The sequence below is a fragment of the Anarhichas minor genome, unplaced genomic scaffold, assembly GCF_050575085.1.
Source record: "Anarhichas minor isolate MPS153535 unplaced genomic scaffold, ASM5057508v1 ptg000027l, whole genome shotgun sequence".
NCBI classification, from domain to species: Eukaryota; Metazoa; Chordata; class Actinopteri; order Perciformes; family Anarhichadidae; genus Anarhichas; species Anarhichas minor.
Window position 1 is genome coordinate 10764835 of NW_027466473.1, and position 22656 is coordinate 10787490.

A 22656-nucleotide genomic window follows, 5' to 3' on the forward strand; every position below is an offset into this window, starting at 1 on the left:
GTGGTGTAACTGGTTAGGATTTATGTGGCTATAAGTTCTTGAATTGTATAAAAAGTGTCTTAAAAAAGGTCATGTATTAAATGTTACTTCAGGATTCGATTAGATGCCTGTCATAGACTAAATGTCCTTTTTCTAATCATTCGGCATTCAGGCAGCTCCATCCATTCAGTATCACTGCAACCTACAGAACATATCAGGTGAAAGAGATCAATTGTTATTGCACGTTATTTATTGGTCTCAAGATACAACAGTCTTCTATGATCCAATACGACCTCTAAGCAATACATTTCAACTCTAAAACAGCCACTAGCTCCTAACATCACAGCAGGATAAAGATAACATTCTTTGAATGCGTTGTGAAACCACAACAAGTTCTGGAGTTCAACCGTCTGCTTTGGTGCTGTTGTGCCTCTCAGTAGCAATCACTAGCATATTGAGATTATTAGTAGATCTGAATACATGAGTTAACAGAAGAGACTACCGACAGCGGAGTGAAAGCACAAATTAGCATCACAAGCTGCTGTAAATCATTTCCTGGAAAAACACAATTAGTTAATGATGGTTGTGGATGCTTAACAAGGATGAAGGTAGTGAGGGCATGCAGAGACAGTCTCTACATCAAAATGGCATTCTCTCACAAATGCAAAACAGTGCTAAATTAAGAGCGGGAAGAAAAAAACGTTTTCCATCATTGTCAGCCTTTCTAATGAGCAAATCCTCACATACGAGGAGCTGCAAATTACAGATTTGCATGATCAAAGATTCAAACAATTAACTGATTGACAGATTAGTTATTGATTTATTTTCTACTGATGAACTAAACAACTCATAGTTTCAGCCTTTTTTTCTGGACAAGCAGTACAGGCATGGAAAAAAAGTTACCCACAAGTGTCAAAGTGTAGCTTTTATGTTTAGGATACAGGCATTTATCAGATAACATTTTAACATCCGTCGCAGTAAAACCCCATTAAGATGCATCTAGTACAAAACCTTTTGGCACGACATTTGAGCAGATCTGATCAAATATGTTTAAATGAAACTATACTTTTAAACCGTAACTGAAAGATGGAAAAATTATGTAAACCTAAATTATGACAGATTATGTGGGGACAATTTAGAGGGACAAGGGATGAATACTTACTGTCATTTAAACTAAGTGCTATTTCTTCTATTCTAGCCATTCTTTCAAAAAATTCAAAAAAATATTTTGTTGTTCTTTTAAACTCAATTTAAACCTGTAAACGGAGCTTAATTTTCTGTGTCTTCCCTTGCATGAATTAAGGTCGTCAATGAATCAATACTGAAATAAAAGATTTTAGTGCTTTAAAGATTTTAAGACAACTGCAATTGAATTCATAGCAAGTGCTAGTCTGATAGAACAGCCTTCATATTCCACTAAACAAACTGACAACATATGCATTCATCCCGTTACAATAATTCACAAGTAGGCTTACATTATGTATTTTCTTTTAAAAATATTAAAAACGTCACAAAACTAGTCTCTGTCGGACATTTATTATTGTAAAACTATGTTAATTATTCAACATTTACAAACAGTAAAAAGTGTTGTCAGGTAGACAATGACAATAATATTAATAATATTAATAATAATAATAATAATAATACAGCCATTTGGAAAAAAGACAAAAACAAATTGCCCAGTTCCTTTTGGTGGAACATTTATTCTTGAATTCATCTAATTATCTGAATGTGTCCAAATTGTTGTGCTTTCTGAATGATCTTATAAAAAGGAGAGAGGAGCAGCATGTATAGAGAATATACAGCATTATTGCGATGCTACACACAAACAGATCCAGTATGTGCATGTGAGAGTATATAAGGTGCTGCTTCTGTCCTGATCCGAGTAAAAATGTTCCACCAAAGTTAAATAATCTCATAAAATGTACAATACAAACATCGATTGTCGTACCTAAACGTGACGTATTACAACTAACCTGCAATCAAAGTCATCAAAGATTGCGACACTCATCGCCGTACATTATATATTATTCTAAAAATACTGTAACACTAATTTAATCTCTTTACGTACATTAAGCTGTACCAATACTTGCTTATAAGTAGTTAGGCAAAATATTGTCACAATAATGTGCATTTTCTAAAAGTCTACAGACACATACATGTCCTTTATTGTAGGAGTAAAGTACCTCACCATCTGTTCAGAGGGTCTTTGCTGTAATTCAGTGCCGCCTGCTACATTTGAATGCATGTAAATATCTCCACACTTATGGTACAGGTTGTACATTCAAAACATACAAGGGCGTTCAAATCTAAGGCCAACAGACAATTTTTATCTGCTATGTTTTTTTTTTTTAAATCTTGAACAATACGTCCAAGCATGACATGGCAGATTAAAGAAACAGGAAATAGTGATGACGCATTCATTTAAAAAACTATTACCAATTATTCGTGATATTTTTTTAGTTTTTATGTTGGGGTCACTTCCTGTTTCATATTGTTATTAAAGGCCCACAAGCCTACTACTTCCATCTGCCATGTCATTAAATATTTTGGTAAGTCACCAAATTTGATACTTCAAAGACGCTGCACTGTACAAAAAGAAAGAAAAATTGTGCTATTGATAAAAGACATTAGTGTGTGTTTGTGTAGTTGCATGTGTACAGTACCGCCCTAGTGAGTCCTACAGAGGTGCACAGAAACTCTCACAAGGAACACAACAATGCTGTCGCTCTTTTTTTTTGGCTTCAGGAAAGAGGACGTGTGGTAGAAAGGTAGGTACTCATCATGTTGTCCTACAGGGTTGACTTTTGACCCTTAAGGCCTCACATCTGCCCAAAGAGGATGGAGCAGAGCAGGAAGATGGTATAGAGAAACAACAGACCCAGACCCAACCGGCGATCCAGCCTCCAGTGGTTCAGATGAACACACATCACCTGGAAGCAGAGAGACAGTGGTGAGGAAGACACAAAAAGATTCACCTGGAATACAACGTTTTTTTTTAAGTTTTTGCTCTGTAGAATGGGCAGTATGAGACACCAGGATATTTATTATAAAAAGGTAGGTAGAGTGGACATGTAGTAGAGGCAGACTGATACTGGGTTTATCAGGCCGATGTCAATATTTGAGGGTAAATAAATCCAGTAACTATGTATCAAACTATCCCTTAAACCTGCATTCATTACATTTTTGATCACTTGCTTGTGCAGAAAGCTGTAAACAGCTCACCATGTACAGAAAAAAACTCTGTGGCAAAAATTTAAGATGAATTAATTGATTTATTAATATAATTTTAGGCCTCAAATATAAGAAATCATTTTAGAAAACCGTTTCTGTTTTTGCATTTTTCACACTGAACTAGTGATCTGGGAGACATGCAGGTCAATCGTAAGTCTTCAGGGTTTAATTCAGGCAAATTCTCTTTTTTTACATGTTGAGTTATTTCATCAGACACTCTGCTCTGCACAGTAACACTCCACGGTGTCTTGAACTGAATTAAAGTGTCCTCACCGTCAGAAACACGGATGCCAGCAGCAGGACGACAGAATACACAAGTCCTTTATTATTTATGGAGACCTATAGTGGAAGAAAAGCAAGTGTCACAATTTTATGACCATTTAACAGAAGTGAGAGCCCAAAGTCTTGGTTTTTGATAGCCCTCTCAAACACATGCAGACATCAGTGCATCACAGACAGAAGGAAAAACAGATCGGTATTGTACTGAGATAAAGTGTATGCATACTGATGATCCGTGCTCCACCACAAGGGTACGCAAAGCCCAGGGGAAACCCAAACCCAGCAGGATGTCAAAGATATTGCTGCCTATGGAGTTAGACACCGCCATGTCCCCCATGCCTGAAAAGAGACGGGAAAAACGACAGAGAAATGCTGAATTTAAGCACTTGCACCACAAAGACAGAATAGTACTTGGAGATTCAGAATAACGACATCTACGAGGCTTTTTTTTTTTTTTACCTTGTCGAGCTACAATCAGACTTGCCATGCAGTCTGGCACACTGGTCCCTGCTGCCAGGAAGGTTATACCCATGATGTAGTCTGGGATGTCGAGTGTGAAACTGATAATCGTGACCTGAAAGAAACATTAGGACACACCAGGGTCAAGTATACACAGAGGGAGCATTTTAAGGTAGTACAAAAGTCAATTTACATCTATGCAAACAATGTAAAGAGTTCAAAGCACGCTGTTAACTATAGCTGTATTGTTGTATTAGACCAACAGTAGGGCTGCACTGAATACCGTTATATATTGGCTGTGGAGCTTTGGTAGTAACAAAGTAAGTCAACAACGAATATTCAAAGCTTCGGCCGGCGACTCAACTGCAGTGCGCGGGACTGCCATGACCGTAGGGCTCATGTCAACGCAGCACAATTCCTCTGTCGCACACTCAGAGGCTTCCTCCTTTTCTTTTTCTCAAACAAAATGTGTCATGAGTCCACGAATCCTGTTTTCATGTATTGTGTGAATGGTGAACGCGTAATGCAGCCTCCAGAGGCCTCCGCTCTGGCCTTTCAGCCCGGGCCCCTCATTGATTGCGCTCCGACGTACAAAACAGCGGCTCTGGCCTGGCTCGTCTCCATGCTAAAAGTGTCGTTCGGTTAAATTAAAGGCATTAACTTTTAAGTTAATTGTGTTTTATGCATGTTTTTTTATCACGAGGGGTTAATAAAAAAACAAACACTACACAGTGAACAAAGATCCTAATAGTCGAATATTTGGGTCCAGCCTTAACCAACAGCCACTTGAAGCATCTATGATAATTCTTTTGTCATTTTTGCTTTGTTTTTTGTTATTGTTTCAGAATAAAAGATCACGGTCTTACCATCCACACCATGAGGTAGGAGAAGATAGCGATCCACAGGGTCGAGGCCGCAAAGGTGACCATGAACCAGCGGTGCCAGCGTGGCAGAATACAATTAGGCACAGTGCAGTAGAGCACGAGGCCCAGAGGCCACTTGATCACCCACCTCACCCGCGCACAGCAGCTACCTGTGAGGAGCAGGAAGTCAGTCAGGAGGGCACATGGTAGTCAAGACATCAAGAAGGTCAAGGACCTTAGTCAACCAGGGATTAGCTTCAACATCAAAAAGAAATCAATCAACAAAAAAATCATCGACAGTCTTACTTGCACTTCACGCCTGTTAACAGTTAGTGCTGGATCTTCCTCACCTGGTATGCGCACAGGGCTGAAAATCCCATCGTCGTCCCCCTCCTCTTCCTCTGTCGGGCCCACCTCGACTCCAGGCTTGTCTCCTGGCTCTGCGTCTCCTATCTCAGGTCTACTGCCTCCGTTCTCCAGACTGCAGGAGCCCGTCCTCTTCAGGCTGTTATTGGTCGATGCCCCTCGTGACCCCGGGCCGGCCTCGCCATCCCGCTGATTCTTCGAGCTCTGGATCAGCCTCTGTCTCTACGAGAGGAGAACAGAAAGTTTGTTTTTCGTTTTAGAGCTCGGACAAAAATGTGTTATGTGCGTTATATGTGCATCAAATACCTCACTGATGAGCATGCGTCCTGCCATGGAGAGCCTGGTGCGGGGGGAGAAGTGGGGGGTAATCATGATACGCAGGCCAGCGTCAGAGAAGGACAGCTTGTGGGGGTTGAGGATGAGAAGCTCATCCACCATGATGACCGGAGGCGCCTCCTGACCATTGGCTTGGCCTGTGAAAAAGTTGTCGTCGATCAAACATATGACAAATAACTTCCCGTTTATATACGACACTGCGAGAGAACAGACCCACAGAAGGGAAGAAGAGAAGACCATTCAAACATCTTCTGACCTTTGTTAAGAAGCACCAGGGAGGTGTTGCAAGCAGAGCCCTCCTCTCCCATCTTGTTGTCCGTGTGATTCTCTGATCCGAGGCAGCACGGCCCGGAGCTCCTGAGCTGACGCGTCACAAACGCCAGAAGCTGGGAGTTGAACCTGCAACCAAACAAAGGGATATCGTTTGCTTACATTCATATATACCATAAACACGGAGAGATGACGACTGTTTAGTCTTTTGGTAAACTTACTTCATGATTATAATGTAGATGCCATACATAGTCATGAGGAGCAGCGACTCCCACCTGCACAGCAAATATTTGTGTTAGTCTGGTGTTTGCACTGTAAGCGATCTTCAAATATAACAGATAATATAGTAAGTTAACCTTTCATCATACTGTAACAGCAAGGGGTGTCGGTCATGATTTACATCAATAAAAATGTTAAATATAATTCATTTTAAAATATTTTATCTTTAAATTACAGAGCATGGCATTTGTTATATACATTATAAAAGAAACATAGATCAATTAATTGTTAAAATAATGAAAAACATATTTAATTGCCAGTTCTGTAAGTCAAATCTAATCAAGCCACAGCTACACAGTCACGATGAAGCAGATTAGTTGAGTTTTTGAATGCTAAACGATGAAAAATAACCACCTTTTTTTTCCAAAACTATCACTTTGATTGTTGCTCACTTGCTCAAGAGTAATACATGTTATAGAGAAACACTTCACAACACAACTGTGTACTCCTGAAAATGCATCAACACACTTGCTGCTTAGCTCCAGCTGGTCCACTAAGCCTGGATAGGAACTAGACGACTACTGCTGCAAATGTGCAGAGACTCATATCTCAGATATTAGGAGCATGCAGTGATTTGCTAAAAAAGAGCTCGGATACAAATCTTACAAAGTATATTCAGAAGGACAGCGGTGAGGTGAAATACGCCGGGACAGCTTGGCCCGCTGCGATTCAATTAACAGCCTGCCATATATCACTGATGAATCCACACCTTCAACCCACATTAAAGCCATGAATAAATCTGCTCTTTCATTAAAACCACTGACACATACAACAGTAGAGGGACAGGTTGACTGATGGGAAAACATTCAGTACAGAGTGGAGGCTTCTAGCACAACTTCACCTGCTTCCAAGGTGCACTGAAAAGGGAAAAGCTCTGTAGTATATAGAACAACTTCACTATTTAGATCAAAGCATGTGGCCTTCATCAGGGTCAGGGTTAAATATTCAGGACAGGAAGATTAGAATGCATCAACAGCACCAAGTGAGCCTGTTAAGAAGGAAAAGCTCCACAAAAGAAATTAATCAGCTAAGCTCCAAATCACTGATCATGTGTGTGAGGACAGTTACCTCACACACATGAAACAAATGAAAAGTCATTACATTTTTGAACACATCGCTTGTTCAGCAGACCCTGAAATGAGCCGACTCGAAATACGTATTCAGATGTTATTGTCGAGTACGAATCAAGAACCAAATTGATTTAACATGTTCCACAACCACTGATTGTTGATCTCGTTGACACCCTAATCTTCATGATTGTAATAACAGTCATTTGAGGGGGAGGTTGTTGACACCAATTAGAGCGAGTGAGGGGACCGAGATTCATTTGCAGATCTGTGTCGGTGTGAATACAGATGCCTGCTGCAGAAATGTGATAATATGACAAGTACACAAGCAGAACTCAAGGTGCGTGGACTCACCAGACAACTGTGGCATCATAGATAACCTAAAGAGGGGGAAAATGTATTCTTCAAAACACAATGTGGAGGTGTTGAAGATTTAAACACAATCACTGATTATCTTGACTCAAAAGCACCAACACAGCAAACCTCACCATGATGAGAGCTAGTACAGAGAGGATGTAGTAGGAGGAATCTCGAAAAAGCGACCACCACGTCAAGACCACCGTCTGTGGAGGAAAGTTATAGATGTCAGTGTTCCTTCACTCAGGAGCAACTGCGTGCAAGATGTTGTGCACGTTTTTTTTCCTACCTGGCCTGCAAAGATCCCACACAGGCCAATGATCACCAGGATGTTGAAGACGGCAGAGCCAACAATTGTGCCGACTCCAACGTCTCCTTTGGTGATGAAAACACCTGAGGGTGGGTGACACAGAGAGACAGATGGGAGGAGAGGAAGTCAAACCTGTGCATTTGGTATCTGCCTTTGTTTAGAATTCAGATTAGATAAAATCCCCTCAGTCTGTCGTCTCCCTCATCTCCCTGTTTTCTTTTTCTTTTTGATTACACACAGAAAGACACGCCATCCAGCTCTGTATTTAGAGTTCACTAGTCACTAATCTCTAAGAAAATCCCTAGAAATAACGAAAATCCCTTTTAAGGTTGTAAATTAGACTCTGCTGACATCTCCTGGATGATTCTGGCAGTGCAGAGGAAGTGAAGACTTCCAATGTGTTCAAATGTTCATACATGAAAACTATTTTTGGCAGCTTTTGTCAAAACTGCCACAACTGGTACTTTGCTCGTGATTGGCTGAGCTACTAACCAATGAGAGAGGTGAAAAGCTCCGGCGCAGAGCTGCCTGCCGCCATGAATGTCGCCCCAGCCACATCTTCACTGAGCTGCAGGTTCTGAAAGACAAAAACAAAACAAAAAGCTCAGAATAATAATAATAATAATCAAATATGAATCTACTAGACTAAGAAAATGATGTCTGATGGCAGGTTGGTGCCATTTTCTCACCTCGGATATTTTCTCAAGGGAAGGGACAAAGTAGTCGTCACAGACGATGGCCAGAGCGTAGAACATGTAGATGGCCTGGACAGCACAGTTGAGCACAGATAAGAGAGTGGAGGTACACATGCCTTCTAATAAAATAAATGAGTTATGTCTCTAATACATGTTGGCTTCTGCAGATCGTGTGACATACTCACACAGAGTGCATGCAGACAAACAGCCCCGTCCTTCCTCTGCTCCTTGGTAAAGATGTCCTCTGGAAACTCGTGGATGGCTGCGGAGGGATAGACAGTTATTTTTCTAAGTTGATTTCTTTTTCCACTCAAAAACAGCCTGCAAGCTGCAAACGAAATGATTTGTACTTTGACAATGAGAAACACAAAATGTTAAATTTAGAGAACAAATGACATACAGTAATGTACTTATTGTTCTCTGCCTTATGGAATATTTCTACCAAATGAAATTATTTGACTAACTTCCTTCTGATTTCTGATGTACAACTACAAAGCTTCATTTTTATTCTATTACCATATTTAATTATATCTATTCATCCCGTGTGTCTTCATGCTAGACACCATTTCTTTCAGACGTGGTACAACCCACAAGAACATCATGTAGACACAGTGTTCTTCTTGCGCTGAAGAGTGAGACAGGAAGTGAAACCGACAGCTGCTTCCTGTCCTTCCTCGAGTTTAAAATAAATAAAAAATAGAAAGTGTCAATGACGGCCTAGCTTCCCTCTATTCCCTTGACATTTCAACAGAAAGCCTCGAGAGTGTGGTGCAGCTCCAATTCACACCTCGAGCCGAGCTGGTTGAATAAAAACTGCTGGGGAGCATGGAGCTATTAATAGCTCCTCTGCTGTGTGAGACGACGGTGGGTCGGCAAGCACACAATAAGCACAGTGCAGCCGTCATGATGCATGGAAGCTGAACAACAGACAGCATTGATTAAGAGAGGGTCCCTTGTGGTCGGGGATATGAGATTTGATCCTTGAGCCTCCAGTGTCGGAGAGTGAGAGGAGGAGGCCGCATGGTCCCGAGGAGGGGGGGGGGGACAGTCATTTGGCTATGTTCAGTTCGAAAATGTAAATGTTTGTGCAGTAATGTTTACACATTTGTGTCTGTGCCAGAGTGCAGCACCGCCTGCCTGGATGCTGGTTGTGCCATGAAATGCTTCTTGTGCATCATTTTCAAGGACCAGAGTTGAAGTGAGTTTTTCCTGACAGTTGGCTTTGTTTTCGTCTCTCTTAGAGGACAAAGCCTATTTTCTCCGTGCCAGCTGTTATTGCAGGACAGGGCTCGTCCGCTAAATCACCGAGGCTTAGCATGCAAACTTTGTCATCCTATCGCACGAAAGAGGCATCCAGAATAGCGACGCTGCACTGTATGCGTCTTCTCAAGCGGCCTGTCATGCTGATCAGCTGTTGGACTGTTGGACATCTGTGCTCTCTCCGTGGCTTTGTTTCTTCTTTGCTCTCAGCCCCGGAAGCCTTCCAGTCTCCTTTCTGCCCCCAAAACATAAACTCTCAGGTTATTCTGTCGGTAGAAACCGAGGGCTGCAGCATGTACCTCAGACGGATGCTTTGAGGAGTTGCTCTGGTGAAGGCAGTTGCTATGGCGACAGTCTCCCCGGGGGCAGCTTTTCCTTTTTTTTTTTTTTTTTTTTTTTTGGGGATGGGTGGCAGTACGAAGCCAAAAGCAAGGCAATTGCCTGAACAGTGAGAAAGGGGGAGGTGAATATGCACTTCCCATGGTTAGGGTTTATGAAAAATGAAAAGAAAAAGAGAGAGAAGTGACAGCAGATCTTGCCTGTAATGTCTAAAAATATTTATTTTTCCTTACAAACCCTCAGGAGAGGTCTGAGAGAGTGAGGGAGGGGGAAGAATAGCTTTGAGATACACAGCATGTCTCAGCTTACTGGTCTGCTGAAGGCTAATGGACAGGAATGTCTCTTGCCGAAAACTCTTACGCCGTGATTTCACAACGCAACACCAAAAAATTGAATCACCGCGGTTCAAGAAGATTGCACATCTGCAACTTCCCAAATCTGGGATTTAAGCCAGATGTGCCATCAGCTTGATGAAGTCAGTAGTTTTGTAATCGGAGGTCGCGCTGCATTGATGTGCCGTTACTCTGACAACACGAGTGTCTCTGTACTCGGACCTCTAACATCACGTCTCTCTGTGCTCGGTGTCTTTATAATGCCAGAATCATAAAACGCTCCCACAACTCTTTCACCTCTGATCCAGCTCCGTCTGTCACAGCCTTCACAGCAGCTCACATATCTTTGTTTCCTTCCTGCACAAGCTGAAGTGCTCTGAAATCTGATCATCCACAAGTGTAAATAGCTGCATACATTTCTTCAACCTACGCACATCTATTGCACATGAACTGCAGCTATGAAACAGGAAGGACATCACAGACGGAGTGAAGCTTTAAGAAAGCGGTTGCGTCATTGATCTGTGTTACCAATCAATGGAAGCTGTTTCATTTATAATGTGTCTATCTGTAAGCGTGTACAGATAAGTTCAAACTCCATTCATCTAAAACAGATCACTTCATTTAACAGAATACTGGAAAGTGCATGAAATGCAAATGTCAAAAAGGCATCGTGATGCATACAGAGCTATGAACATCATTGATCTTTGTCAAAAAGATCAATGAATGAAACATAATTATTGTGCATCATGAACGTACTAGTCACTCTGTTGTGATATCTGAGAGTTAATGGTGGCTTTACTTATTGTATCCTTGTTAACTAGCATGCACGGTAGATTTATGCTGTAAAGCAACAAAAAGACAGCGATGAATTATAACAGAAAATAACTCTGTGATGGAAAAAAGGACGCTAAACAACTATTTGAAATATTAACTCCACGGCATTATAAAAGCCAGGAGGCACATGTTAAAATAGACACTGTTTGTCAAGAAGCAAAGCGTAGGCTTACCCCTAATGCATCTGCTATTAGCCTAACAAACTGAGTGTCTGACTCTACTATATAAAAGTTTATTAGCTTTTAGTTGACTCCACTACAGCATTTATAGCAATCATAAAACACTGTTGCCTATTTCAAAGTGAAGGAAGGCATAGAGTTACACCATCCTGGTTTATTTTGGTGTCCTTTTGATCACACAATGACAGATAAGAATTTTAGTCTCAAGTCTCAGTAGCGAATACGGCGTTATTAGTTCAATCGAAAAGTTTTGAACAGTTTTCTATCTCTAAAAAAAGAAGTGAAATCTGTACCGTTACTGTTATGAGTGCTTCACAGAGTACAGATCCTTTCTTATCTGCGTATTGTATCCGAGGTCCAGATCAATAGAGCCAGTGCTGCAGATCATTCCTTCAAGTTTAAGGTCGAGGCCGAGCAAATACTAGACACGAGCAGAGCGCATGTGAGGAGCGGAGCTCTCTCTGAGTCGACCTGCTGCAGGGGAGCTGAATGAAGGGGCAGAGTAATGTTATCGATCCGGGAGTCTGCAGGGGTCCTGGAGTCAAGCTCCGGTATCGACGTATCATGCATCAACCAACCCCCCCCCCCTACACACACACACACACACACACACACACAGACACACACTCACACACAGACCTCTGCAACAAGCCTGCACTTTTCATGAGGAATCAAAGAATAAACATCTCATCCAGGTGTTTAATGTAAATTCAATTATGCATTTGTTCTTTGATTTGCTTTCCTTTGAGGCGGTTTTTAATGCAACTCTGATGAAACGATAGCAGCGCTTCAAACCGCACCAACCACCTCGCCCGTCAATACAAACACTGAACATCCTGTTACACTGGTGTGACGGAGGTGATCGTACAACAGACATCCATCATATTCTCCATCAACTCGTCGGGTGAAGAAAAGAAACATTAAGTCAGAGGAAGCGGCTAAATATCTTCCCTTTAGTGACAGTCGAGACTCTTAAGAGGAGTTTTATGGTGAGCCTCACACTCGGCCTTATTGTGGACGGAGAGTAAAATAAAGATCCAACAGAATACTGATTCAAATGTTCCAACAGCATCCATAATCTGATTGTCCTGATAAAAGACCATTTGAAGACAATCTCTGTAAGATTATCTGCCAGATTCTCTTTCTCAACTCTTTCCCAAAAACCCCTAAATCGTGGCTGTGGAAAATACTATTCTCAGCCGACTGCCGCTTGCCAAAATAAACACAACAACAAGCCTCGACGACACACACACACACACACACACAGCATGAGCCAGTCGCTTCATTTACATAATTGATATTCACCCCCCAACCCCCTCTCCTCACGCTCTATTTTTAGTCCTTTGGACTTTTAATGCTAGAAAGAATTGTCTGGGTCTCAAAATGTTGCATTCAGTTGCCTAGCAACAACGGTCTCAGGCGCTTTTCAGCTGGAGGCGGGGTCACGCCGTCTCCATCTTGTTAAGCAGCGGAGGGATGAAAAGAGAGAAAGACAGCCTGGACGTTACCGTGCAATCCCCAAGATAATATCCCCTCCCGAGGCCGAGGGGCAGGCTTTTTAATCACACTACAGATTATGCAATCACTGTCAGGCGGCCCGCTGAGGAAGAGGGCGGCAACCTGAGCCCGGAGCTCGCTGCTGTGTCGTATATATACTACCTGTCCGGCCCTTTGTTCGCCCGCTTGCCTGCAGTGTATTACTACAGCGAGGTATCCACCCGCAGTACGCTTGTGTCTCTGTAAGAGATAATGAGGGAGATCTGTTTGCAGCCAGGAACTCAATAAAGGTTAAGTGTGTTATCGGGTAGCACAACACAAATTGCTGAATAGAGCAAATGGAGCACTGGTAGAGACACGGAGTCTCATTTTCTCTCTCAAGGGTGGAATAAAAATAAAAAAAAACACTTGGAATTTACTCCAAGTGCCAGACCAAATTGTCACAGAGTCCGTGTTCGTGAACCTGTCAAATGTAAGCCCTCCGAATATATAACCAAAGAATAACTTGCGACGCCACCGAGCTGTGGAATCATTTTTCCAGATACGATTATCAGGAGCTAGAACTGTTCATCATATACCTATTAAAGATTTAAAAAGAAGAAACAAAAGATTAACAAAGGCTTAGAGAGTTGAGGTTTGGTGATAAGAAGTTAATGAAGTGAAGGCTACACCTCTAAAATAAATAAACAATTGTATGTACCGTTTAGTAAAACTACTTTTAAGTCAAACCTTTCATACGGAAGAACAGCCGGTGCCAGATGTACGTTATGCAAACATTTTGCAAAAAAATTAGCATTCCCTGACGTGATGATCTTTCCCCAACTGCTGTGACAAACAACATACTGTATATTTGAAAAGTGCTGACAAGTCTCTACGAGTTCGTCTCAGTCATGTCACGAAAGCCCGTTTCACATAAAATCATTCATCGTGTGCAGGTTGTTTTTCAGGTTGCACACCCTCAGTAGGCAGATTATATTTAAGGTGGTAATTAAGGGTGTGCTCTGGACAGGCCATTTGCATGGTATATTATTAGCAAAACTTGATTTGCATAAATTTCTCTGAGAATACAATAACCGTGCAGTTGGCACACAATACAACGTTGTGACTGCCAGCCTCATATTAGCATGCAAATGATGTCTGTCAGTAAGGCAAAAGATATTTTATTGTGCAGCTGTGTTATTTTATCTGTGCTATTCTCCTCACACAACAATAAAGAGATTTCTTCTCCGATTTGAATTCAGCTTTGATGAATGCGGCTCATGTCAGCCAGCGAGCTAATCAGCCTGGGAACCAGATAAAAAGAGCTCTCGTTATGGCTGTCGATCGGCGGCATGTCTCAGCGATAATAAGGAGCCGTTTGAATCTGTGCAGACTCTTCAGGGTGCAGCCAGACTCAGGGAGCAATGGAAGGTAACGCTGGCGCCTGCTGAAGACAGACCACCTTAGAAAATCTAATCTGACTTTCACTCTGGCAGCCTCCTCTTGTGCGCTCCGTCCGTCTCCTCGAGTGTGTCGGTGCGCAAGCTTGACACCGACTACACACTCCTGACAACTGACACAATGCCGCATGACCTTTCAGTTCACCTGCAGGGGCGGGGCAGAAATCTCTGGTACACGCCGCCTTTCTTGATTACCCACATACACATGTTAGCGTCGCTAAACTTCTTTGGACTCCCTACATTTACAAAACACAAAGTGTCCAAATGATCTCGTTTACCAACGCAAACCATGCAGCTATCATGGTCTTGTGTTTGTAATTCCGAATACTGTAAACGCTCATTTAGGCATGGGTAATATGATGATATTATGTACCGTCAGGTGTTTCTATCATTTTGTCCACCCAATTATTGTTTCTTAATGTTGAGAAAATGTAAAATATCACAACACATCAGTTTCTTCACACACTGATAAGTGTCGCAGACAGTCTCGGAGAGTTTGCTGGTCTGAACTAGAGGAACAGACGAGGTTTATCCAGGTGAAGAAGAGTGACTCACCTGCTCGAGGCTGATCCACGCTCTGGTTGTCCGACTTCTCCTCCATCAGCCGGCGAGTCCATCGCAGCTCCCCACCGTTCACGCCTGGCCGAAACCCAGAATCTGTCTCTGTTACAAAACAACACCAGAGCCATTTTAGTGCAAAGACGACCTCACACAGTCCAAGACCTACCCCTCTGTGCTGTGATTTATGGACGGACGGTGGTTTTCATTGTTAGCTATTCTTCAGTTTGCTTAATTGTTTAGTCAGTAAAATGTAGAGCTGAAACTATCAGTTGATAAACAAGAAATATCTTTGTCCATATTAAAGAAAACTGTCAAAACTAGACAAAACTATCAAATTTGGCTTTAGATCATTTTCACTATTGTCCCAAAGATGAATCAATTATTCAATACAATAAGTTGCAGAACTAATCAAACATTTTAAAAGTCCATCACAGTTTCAAGAGTCCAAGGTTCTGTCTCGTTATGTCCGATCAAAAGTATAAAACCCCAAAAGCAGCAAATCCTCAAATGTCAGAAATTGGAGAGTTGATTGTTTTTTTTTGGTTTAATAACCGACTTAAAATCATTAATCGTCTGTCAAAACTGATCAACTAATCAATCCATCCAGCTCTACTTTAATTTTTTTTACAGCCAGTAGCCGTTTGCAAATCACAAAAAACTTAATATTTTCAAAGAACCTCTGACTGAAGTTTAATAAACAAAGTATGGATTTCATCGTGATCGTCTCCAGAGTGTACTTGTGTCAAACAACAACTCAACAGCCTCTAGTTTCATGTTTCTGGTTCGAGGAGATAGCGGCACGTTCAGCGATTCATTGCCTGCTGCCGTCAGCTGTCCCGAGCAATCAGCACTGAAATCTTTATGGTGTTTATTTCAGCTCAATAGCTATTCTCTGCGTGGCTTTCAGTATTTACTACGCCGACAGGCGAGGAACTCCCCACAGATATATCTCACTCATCTCTCCTATGGGGGGAAAAACCCCACCACCACCCACAGAGATCTTTCCACTATTGCAGAGAAGATAGTGAGTCGGTTATTATTACACTTTGTACTACGGACTGTCCTTTTATTTACAAGGCAGCATGGTGTCTGTGTCTGATGCATTTTCTGATTGCCAGGCGATGGCGAGTCCCTTTGTACCTTTCAGCTCAATGAGCCCATTTCACGAGGGCAGCGGCCACGGCTGAGAGCAGACGTGAAGGCTTTCATGTCGAGGCATCAAGAGGAGCTCGACTCGTATGAAATTCAAATGGGTTTCTGCCACAGATGGCTCTGCACCATTTTCCCACCTATCGCTGTTGGAAATCTCTAGCACCTAAACCCCATCGTGTCTCATTAGAAAGAGGAGAGATGGATGGAAAAAAACTGGATGCTGATTCCAGTTCTTTCACAGATTCAGATTTTATTAACTCAAGACTTATGTAAATCAAAACAACAATTGCTAAAATGGTCCGTTGATTAGAAGTAAATGATAGAAAGTCATTAATAATGATTAATTGTACAAGTCATTTTGCCAAAATGACAAACATTGTCTGGTTACAGCTTCTCATATGTGAAGTTTTGCAGTGTTTTTTCTGTTTCATTGTAATCGATTGGATTAGGGATTGTGTTCGCGAACAAAAATAAAGCAAATTCAAGCTTTGAATCACATTGGGCTCTGGGAACTTGTGGTTATAGTCGAGTGATGTATACCCGAGCAGAGAATTATGTCACACTCCCTCTCTGTGTGTTGTAATCGTAGCTTCTCTGCGCTTTGTTTTGGTTTAGTGCATACGAGCGTGCCCCACTGGCTAGCTCATGGCCGCCACTCTGCTCTGCACTTACACGGCGGTTACAGCTGACAACGCCGTCACGACCGACAGCGTTGTCGCTGAAGTGCAGCAGCCACCCTCTGGTTCCCCCTCAGGTAAACACCGTTTGCTCCGACAGCACATTTGCCTTCATTTGTACCGTTAGCGCCGTGCGCACCGTTAGCTACGAGCCGCCAGCTCAGGAGTCGCCATGTTGAGAGCCGTTGAGAGCCAATCGAAATGCTCCCAATCTGGTGTCTTGCACTTCTTAAAAATACTTTCAAGTCCTTATTCTCTATGCTTGCCTGCGTGAATTAAATCTAAATGTGATACTTTGTCTCCCAGACGATCGTCATTCTGAAAGTTAGGTCGACTCTCTTGATTCCTTTCCAAGCGTGGAAGTTATGTGGAGTTTGTATGGAAATATCTTAATGCTGCCGTCACATGCCTCAACATAAACACCTTGGTTGAGTGCAGCATGGTAAGTGTCAATACCATCATTCATTCCTCTCTCTCTACACAACAGTATAATTATGCAGACTTATGGGAACCTCCGAGCCACATGCTTATTTTGTGACATTTATGATTTTGTTTTTGTCGTAAGGCAGCAAATAATTCAAAATGCAAGAATTCATCTTGTTGCAACACATGATGAACACAGATCAAATGGTGTCAGTGCTGTACATTATTATACAGCACCTATTTGATTCATAAAAGGGCCTGGAAGACCAACTCTTCATTTATAACATGAATGTCTTAAACCATACACCATCACCTGCTCTCCTCAGAAGGGACAAACCAGTGTTGCCTCCCTCTTCAGCAGAAACAAGACATTTGATCCCGTCAATAACACATCGACTGGAAAGACCGGCTTCCTGAGGTCTTACCCCAAACACTGCCTCCACAGGACAGGACTGCATGTCGGTGTTAGTAAATGTCTCGGACCGTAAAATCCTCAACAGTGGCAATGCGGATCAGCATTTGCTGCCTCTGAAACCCGAGTCTATGGATATTACTTGACAAAAAATAATATTTGTATTTCAGCCCGACACTCTGATATTCAGACGGAACATTTAGGAAGCGTCATGTTGCAGTAAACAGAGAGCTGATGAAAATTTGATTTGGTCTTAAAATGGAGCTTAACCACAGTTCTATAAATATCTTGATATGTCGATGTAAATATGTACACGTAATGTATTTATCCATTTGTTTTTCCTGATTGTCATGTAATAATAAGTGCTACAGTTGACACAAGCTCTGCCATGATGCTATTAATATACGATCCACTTCCTACTTTGTACGGTTCTTAATTATTTAGTGACAATTTCCCTTTTTGGAAACGGCTACCATGGCTCCATTCAACACTACAACTTTCATGTAACAAAGTTCCCAATTATTCTGGTGGCATTAGAATGTTGTCTTTGTAGAAAAATGAGTCAAATTGATACAATGTGTCTTCTACCCGGCGTCAGAAATATTCTAATTCTACAAAAAGTGACTTTACAAGCAACTATGATAAACATGTTTGTACTACTAATATATCACATGACAACTAGCATGTGAAACCTACAGAGAATAATACGCCAACGCTGCTGTTCCCCTCAGCTCTACGGACCATTTTAGCGCGTTTAAGTTTAAGCTAGTGTAATTGTTTTCCAGCCCACGACTCCAAAGGATGCTATTCTGATGTTGCTTTGTTGGATGTGTACATAAGCAACAGTTTATATACACGATAGCTATATCAACTTTAAAAGATGATATGTCCGTTTATTTCCACAGCCCCCCGAGTGACCCAAACATTTTGTTTATTGCAGGTTCAATATCTGCTAAACTGTTTAAAAGCTAGTCGTTTTTGCTGTAATGGAAACTGTTTTGTGTGAGCCACACAACCATCAAACCATCTCAATCAACACTGAACTTAAAGTCTGTCCAGTGTGCTTTCAGACATAACATGGGACACACAGGGGATCGTCATGTGTCAGCTGTTAAGACGCACTGCTGCTGTGATTTATAAATGTTTGTAAAGGAATCCACCACCTGCATGTGCAGACGAGGGACGGCCATGTTGGATATAGAACGTCGTCTAGCGAGGCTTGAAATGTTCAGTTACGAATCAAATCCACACGTTTGCAAACATGGAAAATAGTTGGTCGTCTTCAGCAAAGAAATGTGTTGAATGTATTAATTGCTTCAAACAATGTTTGTTGCCTCCGCAAAATCGTTCTTCCTGGAGACTTTACAACTCCAACATAATGCATACATTTTTCATCGAGCCGGTGGCGTTATTGTAAATCATTTTTCCGATATCCAAACCAATGTTTTTGTCAGAATTGGGACGATATTGATACAGACTGTTGGATAAGCACATCCAGAGATGGTTGTACTAGCCGTGGTATCCAGGATGCTACAGTACGTGTGGTATTTTCCAAGCATTGCGAGAGTAACCTGCCTGTGGCCATTACAAACAGCAGACCTTGCCCCGTGCTTTTATATGGTTTAAGTTGAGCGGCCTTGATCTCAGCTCAAAAAACCTCTTCTGGTTGTTGGCACACACTCATAATTTAAAGGTGAAGTATAAATATTAATGACAGGGCTCATTCACCAGGACACTCTTTCATGGAGGAGCGGGCTGCAACACTAAGGGTGAACCCTAAATGTAAATCAAACACACAAAGTTCACTCATTCATATCGTTACAACGCACACAGGATTAGAGAGAATGACGCGGTCGGTGTTGAAGCTGCTGATGATGATGATGAGTGTGTGTGTGTGTGTGTGTGTGTGTGTGTGAGACAGTGTGTGACCACTTCAGCAAAGGTGATGAGAGGATGATGAGCGAGGGGGAGATTGCCTTTAGGTGCACTGCTGCAAATGTGACATTGCAAAATCTATGGAAGAACCACGCTCTAACCACTTATAGATACGGATGTGACTGGGAACGGTAAATAATGTGATAGAGGCTGATGATTTTAACGTTTTAAATGACAGTAACTGTAAACAATCCAAGACAAATACAATAAATGTAGAAATCAAGTATCTACATTTAACCACAACTTATTTAGGCAAATGAAAAAGACATTCTCAGCAACATTCTCAGCAACAGTGACAACCTGGGAAAAGGCAGAAATTAAAAAGGACAGGCAGACTATTAAGAGACGCATCATATTCTGCTGAGATTAGGATAAAATAACCATGGTCAATCTGCAATAACCCATAACCGAACTGATCCCCAGTGATTGGATTTATACATGCCACAGCCTCTGTCTGCTTTATGTAATCAACACACTGTCACCTTCCTGCGTTGTAAACTGGGAGACGGTGAGCAGAACATGTTGGAAACTACTAAACTCAGATTTAAATATTTAGAACAGCGATTCAGCCGTCTGGCATGCAGCACTGTTCGTTTACTTTAAAGACAATATTTTGCCTTAAAAATGGCACACGGCTGGAGAGTAATCATAATCAACTTCTACAACTGCATTCTTTCTTCAGGCAATTTAAACGTTATAATAATGTCTATTTTAACTGATGGAGAATGCAGCACCTGTCTACAGTAGAATTTCTAAACCAGCATACATGTAATATTCATATTTTGCTCCACATAAAAGAAGACTTGAAGATCCATGGATGAGAGGAGGGGGGGAAGGGGAAGTATATTGGATCTTTGCTCCAAATGAAGTTAAAGTATTACATACATGCCCTGAATACCGGTATTATGCAGCATTTTCTACTAGTTAGCTCTTTATTGAGACAATAATAGATTTATATGGATCTGTTTTGTAACGTGTTAGAGTAAAATGTATTTTACTATTTCCTTTCCTTTTGATTGGATCTTTTTATGTTTTTATTCTAAATCTAACTTTAGGTCTAGCATCGATCTAAAATGTGGGCTCCTATCCAAACGTCTATAAAATGTCCACAAATGTCTATAAATTCATATAAAAATCAACTGTGATTTATATTGTGCACACTGTATGTTGTAGATTATGTTTTCACATATTGATGTAATACCAATTTTCAAGTGTGAATCTAAGAATACCCATAGGACTGTAATTATGGTGCAGGCACGCAGGCGCGTGCAGTCTGTGCGTCTATATTAAGGTCTCACCTGGTGCCTGGATGACCTGTGCGAGCCAAATGACGGCGACCAGCCCGACTCCACAGCAGCAGAACCGCTGGAAGGGCCGCCGGTGCCTCGCTGCTGCTCTCATTCTTTAGACGGCCGCATTTCCACCGAAAACATCTGTTGCTCTCTTCCTGACACTTGTTTCACACTTTCTCTTCAAACAAACAGCTCCAGCAGCAGCAAACGCCAAGTCTGCCAAGTTGTGTCAAAAAAACAATACAGAAAATCCCCTCAATCTCAAGCCCGGTTCCCCTCTCCGGACTCAGAGCAGACGCTGCGCTGGCTCACTCCGCCAAACCTCCGGGTCGAACATAGCGAGCGAACGCGTTAAAAAAAAAGGTTTCTGCGTTCATGTGAACGGTCTGAAAGGTCGACAGCAGATCCCACAGTGAGGCGCAGCAACAGGAGGCGACATGCTCTTGAGCTCCGTGAGCCTTCACTCTCTCTCTCTCTCTCTCTCTCTCGCTCTCTCTCTCTCTCTGCTCACGGTGTAGTTCACACATGTGGCCACCAGGCGGCGACAAACTCAAGGGCTCTATTTTCTCTGAGGAAATGGGACAGAAATGCCCGTTTGAGCTGACGGACCCCTGATGAGATGCAAACTCCCAAGCACTAAAAACACGCGCACACTCACTATGAGTAGCTCTGGCCAGTGGTGCCATTTGCTGGCCCAACACTGCACTGGATGTTCCACCTGAAAGACGCTTGATTAGCTAAACACACCTGATCCCGCTAATGAAGTGTGAACGGAGCAAGGAAAGGTGGACTGGAACTCATCGTTAACTCCAATAAAGTATTTCAACTCTCATTAGCAGACGAAAGTCTGGCTGCATTTGCATTAGTGTTTCTAACCAGAACCATGTCAAGTGCATTCATCTCCTCGTTAAACATTAGAGAAGCGGAACAGCATTCTTCTTCACTGCCTTCTTGGAGGCAGTAGGCTTTCTCTGCGTATTACCGCCACCTACTGTCGATCAGCGGAATAGCGTGTCGAGCATTTAGTCTGACTCTGATTTAATAGTTTTACACCAGTACCAGACAGTATTACAGTATGGCCCAGGACTTACCCGATAGCATCGTGATTTAATATAGATCGGGAAAGGGTGATGAAGTAATGCCTTTAGGAAACTCATAGTACAGTAAGAATCAGTGCTTTTGTTTTGGTTGAGATTGTCTGAGAGGACAGAAAAAGGGACAATATGAAAGGTAGTTTTGCCACTAATACTCTACAAGTGATTTCTCTTAGTTTTTTCCTTTTCCTTGTCTTCTTTCTTCATCTCCAGCTCTTGAATTATTACTCAATAAAAATGCTAAAAGTGAGGGGACTGCCCCGGTGTCTGTTTGGGGGAAACACAGACTTGTCACATGGAGACCTTCCAGAAACCGAGTGAAGATGAAGAAAAACTGCCGCAGCACTGTCTGCTAATAATCCACCCAGCCAGATTCCCAGAAAGTACAAAAACGTACACAAACCTTTTTTGTGTAAAAGTGCATGTACTGTACGATAGAAGTAGTCTGGTTAATGTCTCCTTTTAAAATTGAAGGCCGTTTATAAGACCTTCACTTCAGTGAAATGACATTAAAAAAGTGAAAGCAGCCCCATTCAACATCAGTGGGTCTACAGTGTCCTGGTGTTTTTCCATTCTTTAATGTTTAACTGATTTATGACAAGAGGGCAGGACTCTGTGATGAGTTTATCGTCGACTTACACACATGGTGTTATATGAGGTGCATCACTTAGTAACAGCTCACGTGCTTTACTAAACTTTTTTTACTTTAGGTTGAATTGTTTTGAACGGCTAATTT

At 41.9% G+C, this 22656-nt stretch overlaps 1 protein-coding gene across 1 annotated transcript; it reads right to left on the reverse strand.

The window, feature by feature from the left end:
- Nucleotides 1-211: 211 nt before the first annotated feature.
- On the reverse strand, nt 212-21354 carry LOC142960288 (sodium/potassium/calcium exchanger 3-like). The gene is made up of 17 exons (XM_076102083.1): nt 20833-21354; nt 14930-15037; nt 8680-8756; nt 8489-8563; nt 8292-8376; nt 7779-7882; nt 7621-7695; nt 7487-7512; nt 6008-6061; nt 5773-5915; nt 5487-5653; nt 5165-5402; nt 4818-4984; nt 3952-4066; nt 3719-3831; nt 3487-3552; nt 212-2912 (listed from the first exon to the last, which is right to left on the reverse strand). Exons 1-17 carry the CDS (start codon nt 20933-20935, stop codon nt 2802-2804), a joined length of 1827 nt encoding a protein of 608 aa, XP_075958198.1. The 5' UTR covers nt 20936-21354; the 3' UTR covers nt 212-2801.
- Nucleotides 21355-22656: the final 1302 nt, after the last annotated feature.

Coding starts and splice junctions, on each gene's coding strand:
- LOC142960288 (XM_076102083.1), bottom strand. CDS start 20,935: ATGAGAGCAGCAGCGAGGCACCGGCGGCCCTTCCAGCGGTTCTGCTGC. Junction 7,513..7,620: donor CTGTACTAGCTCTCATCATG/GTGAGGTTTGCT, acceptor CCCCCTCTTTAG/GTTATCTATGATGCCACAGT. Junction 5,403..5,486: donor GACGCATGCTCATCAGTGAG/GTATTTGATGCA, acceptor CTCCTCTCGTAG/AGACAGAGGCTGATCCAGAG.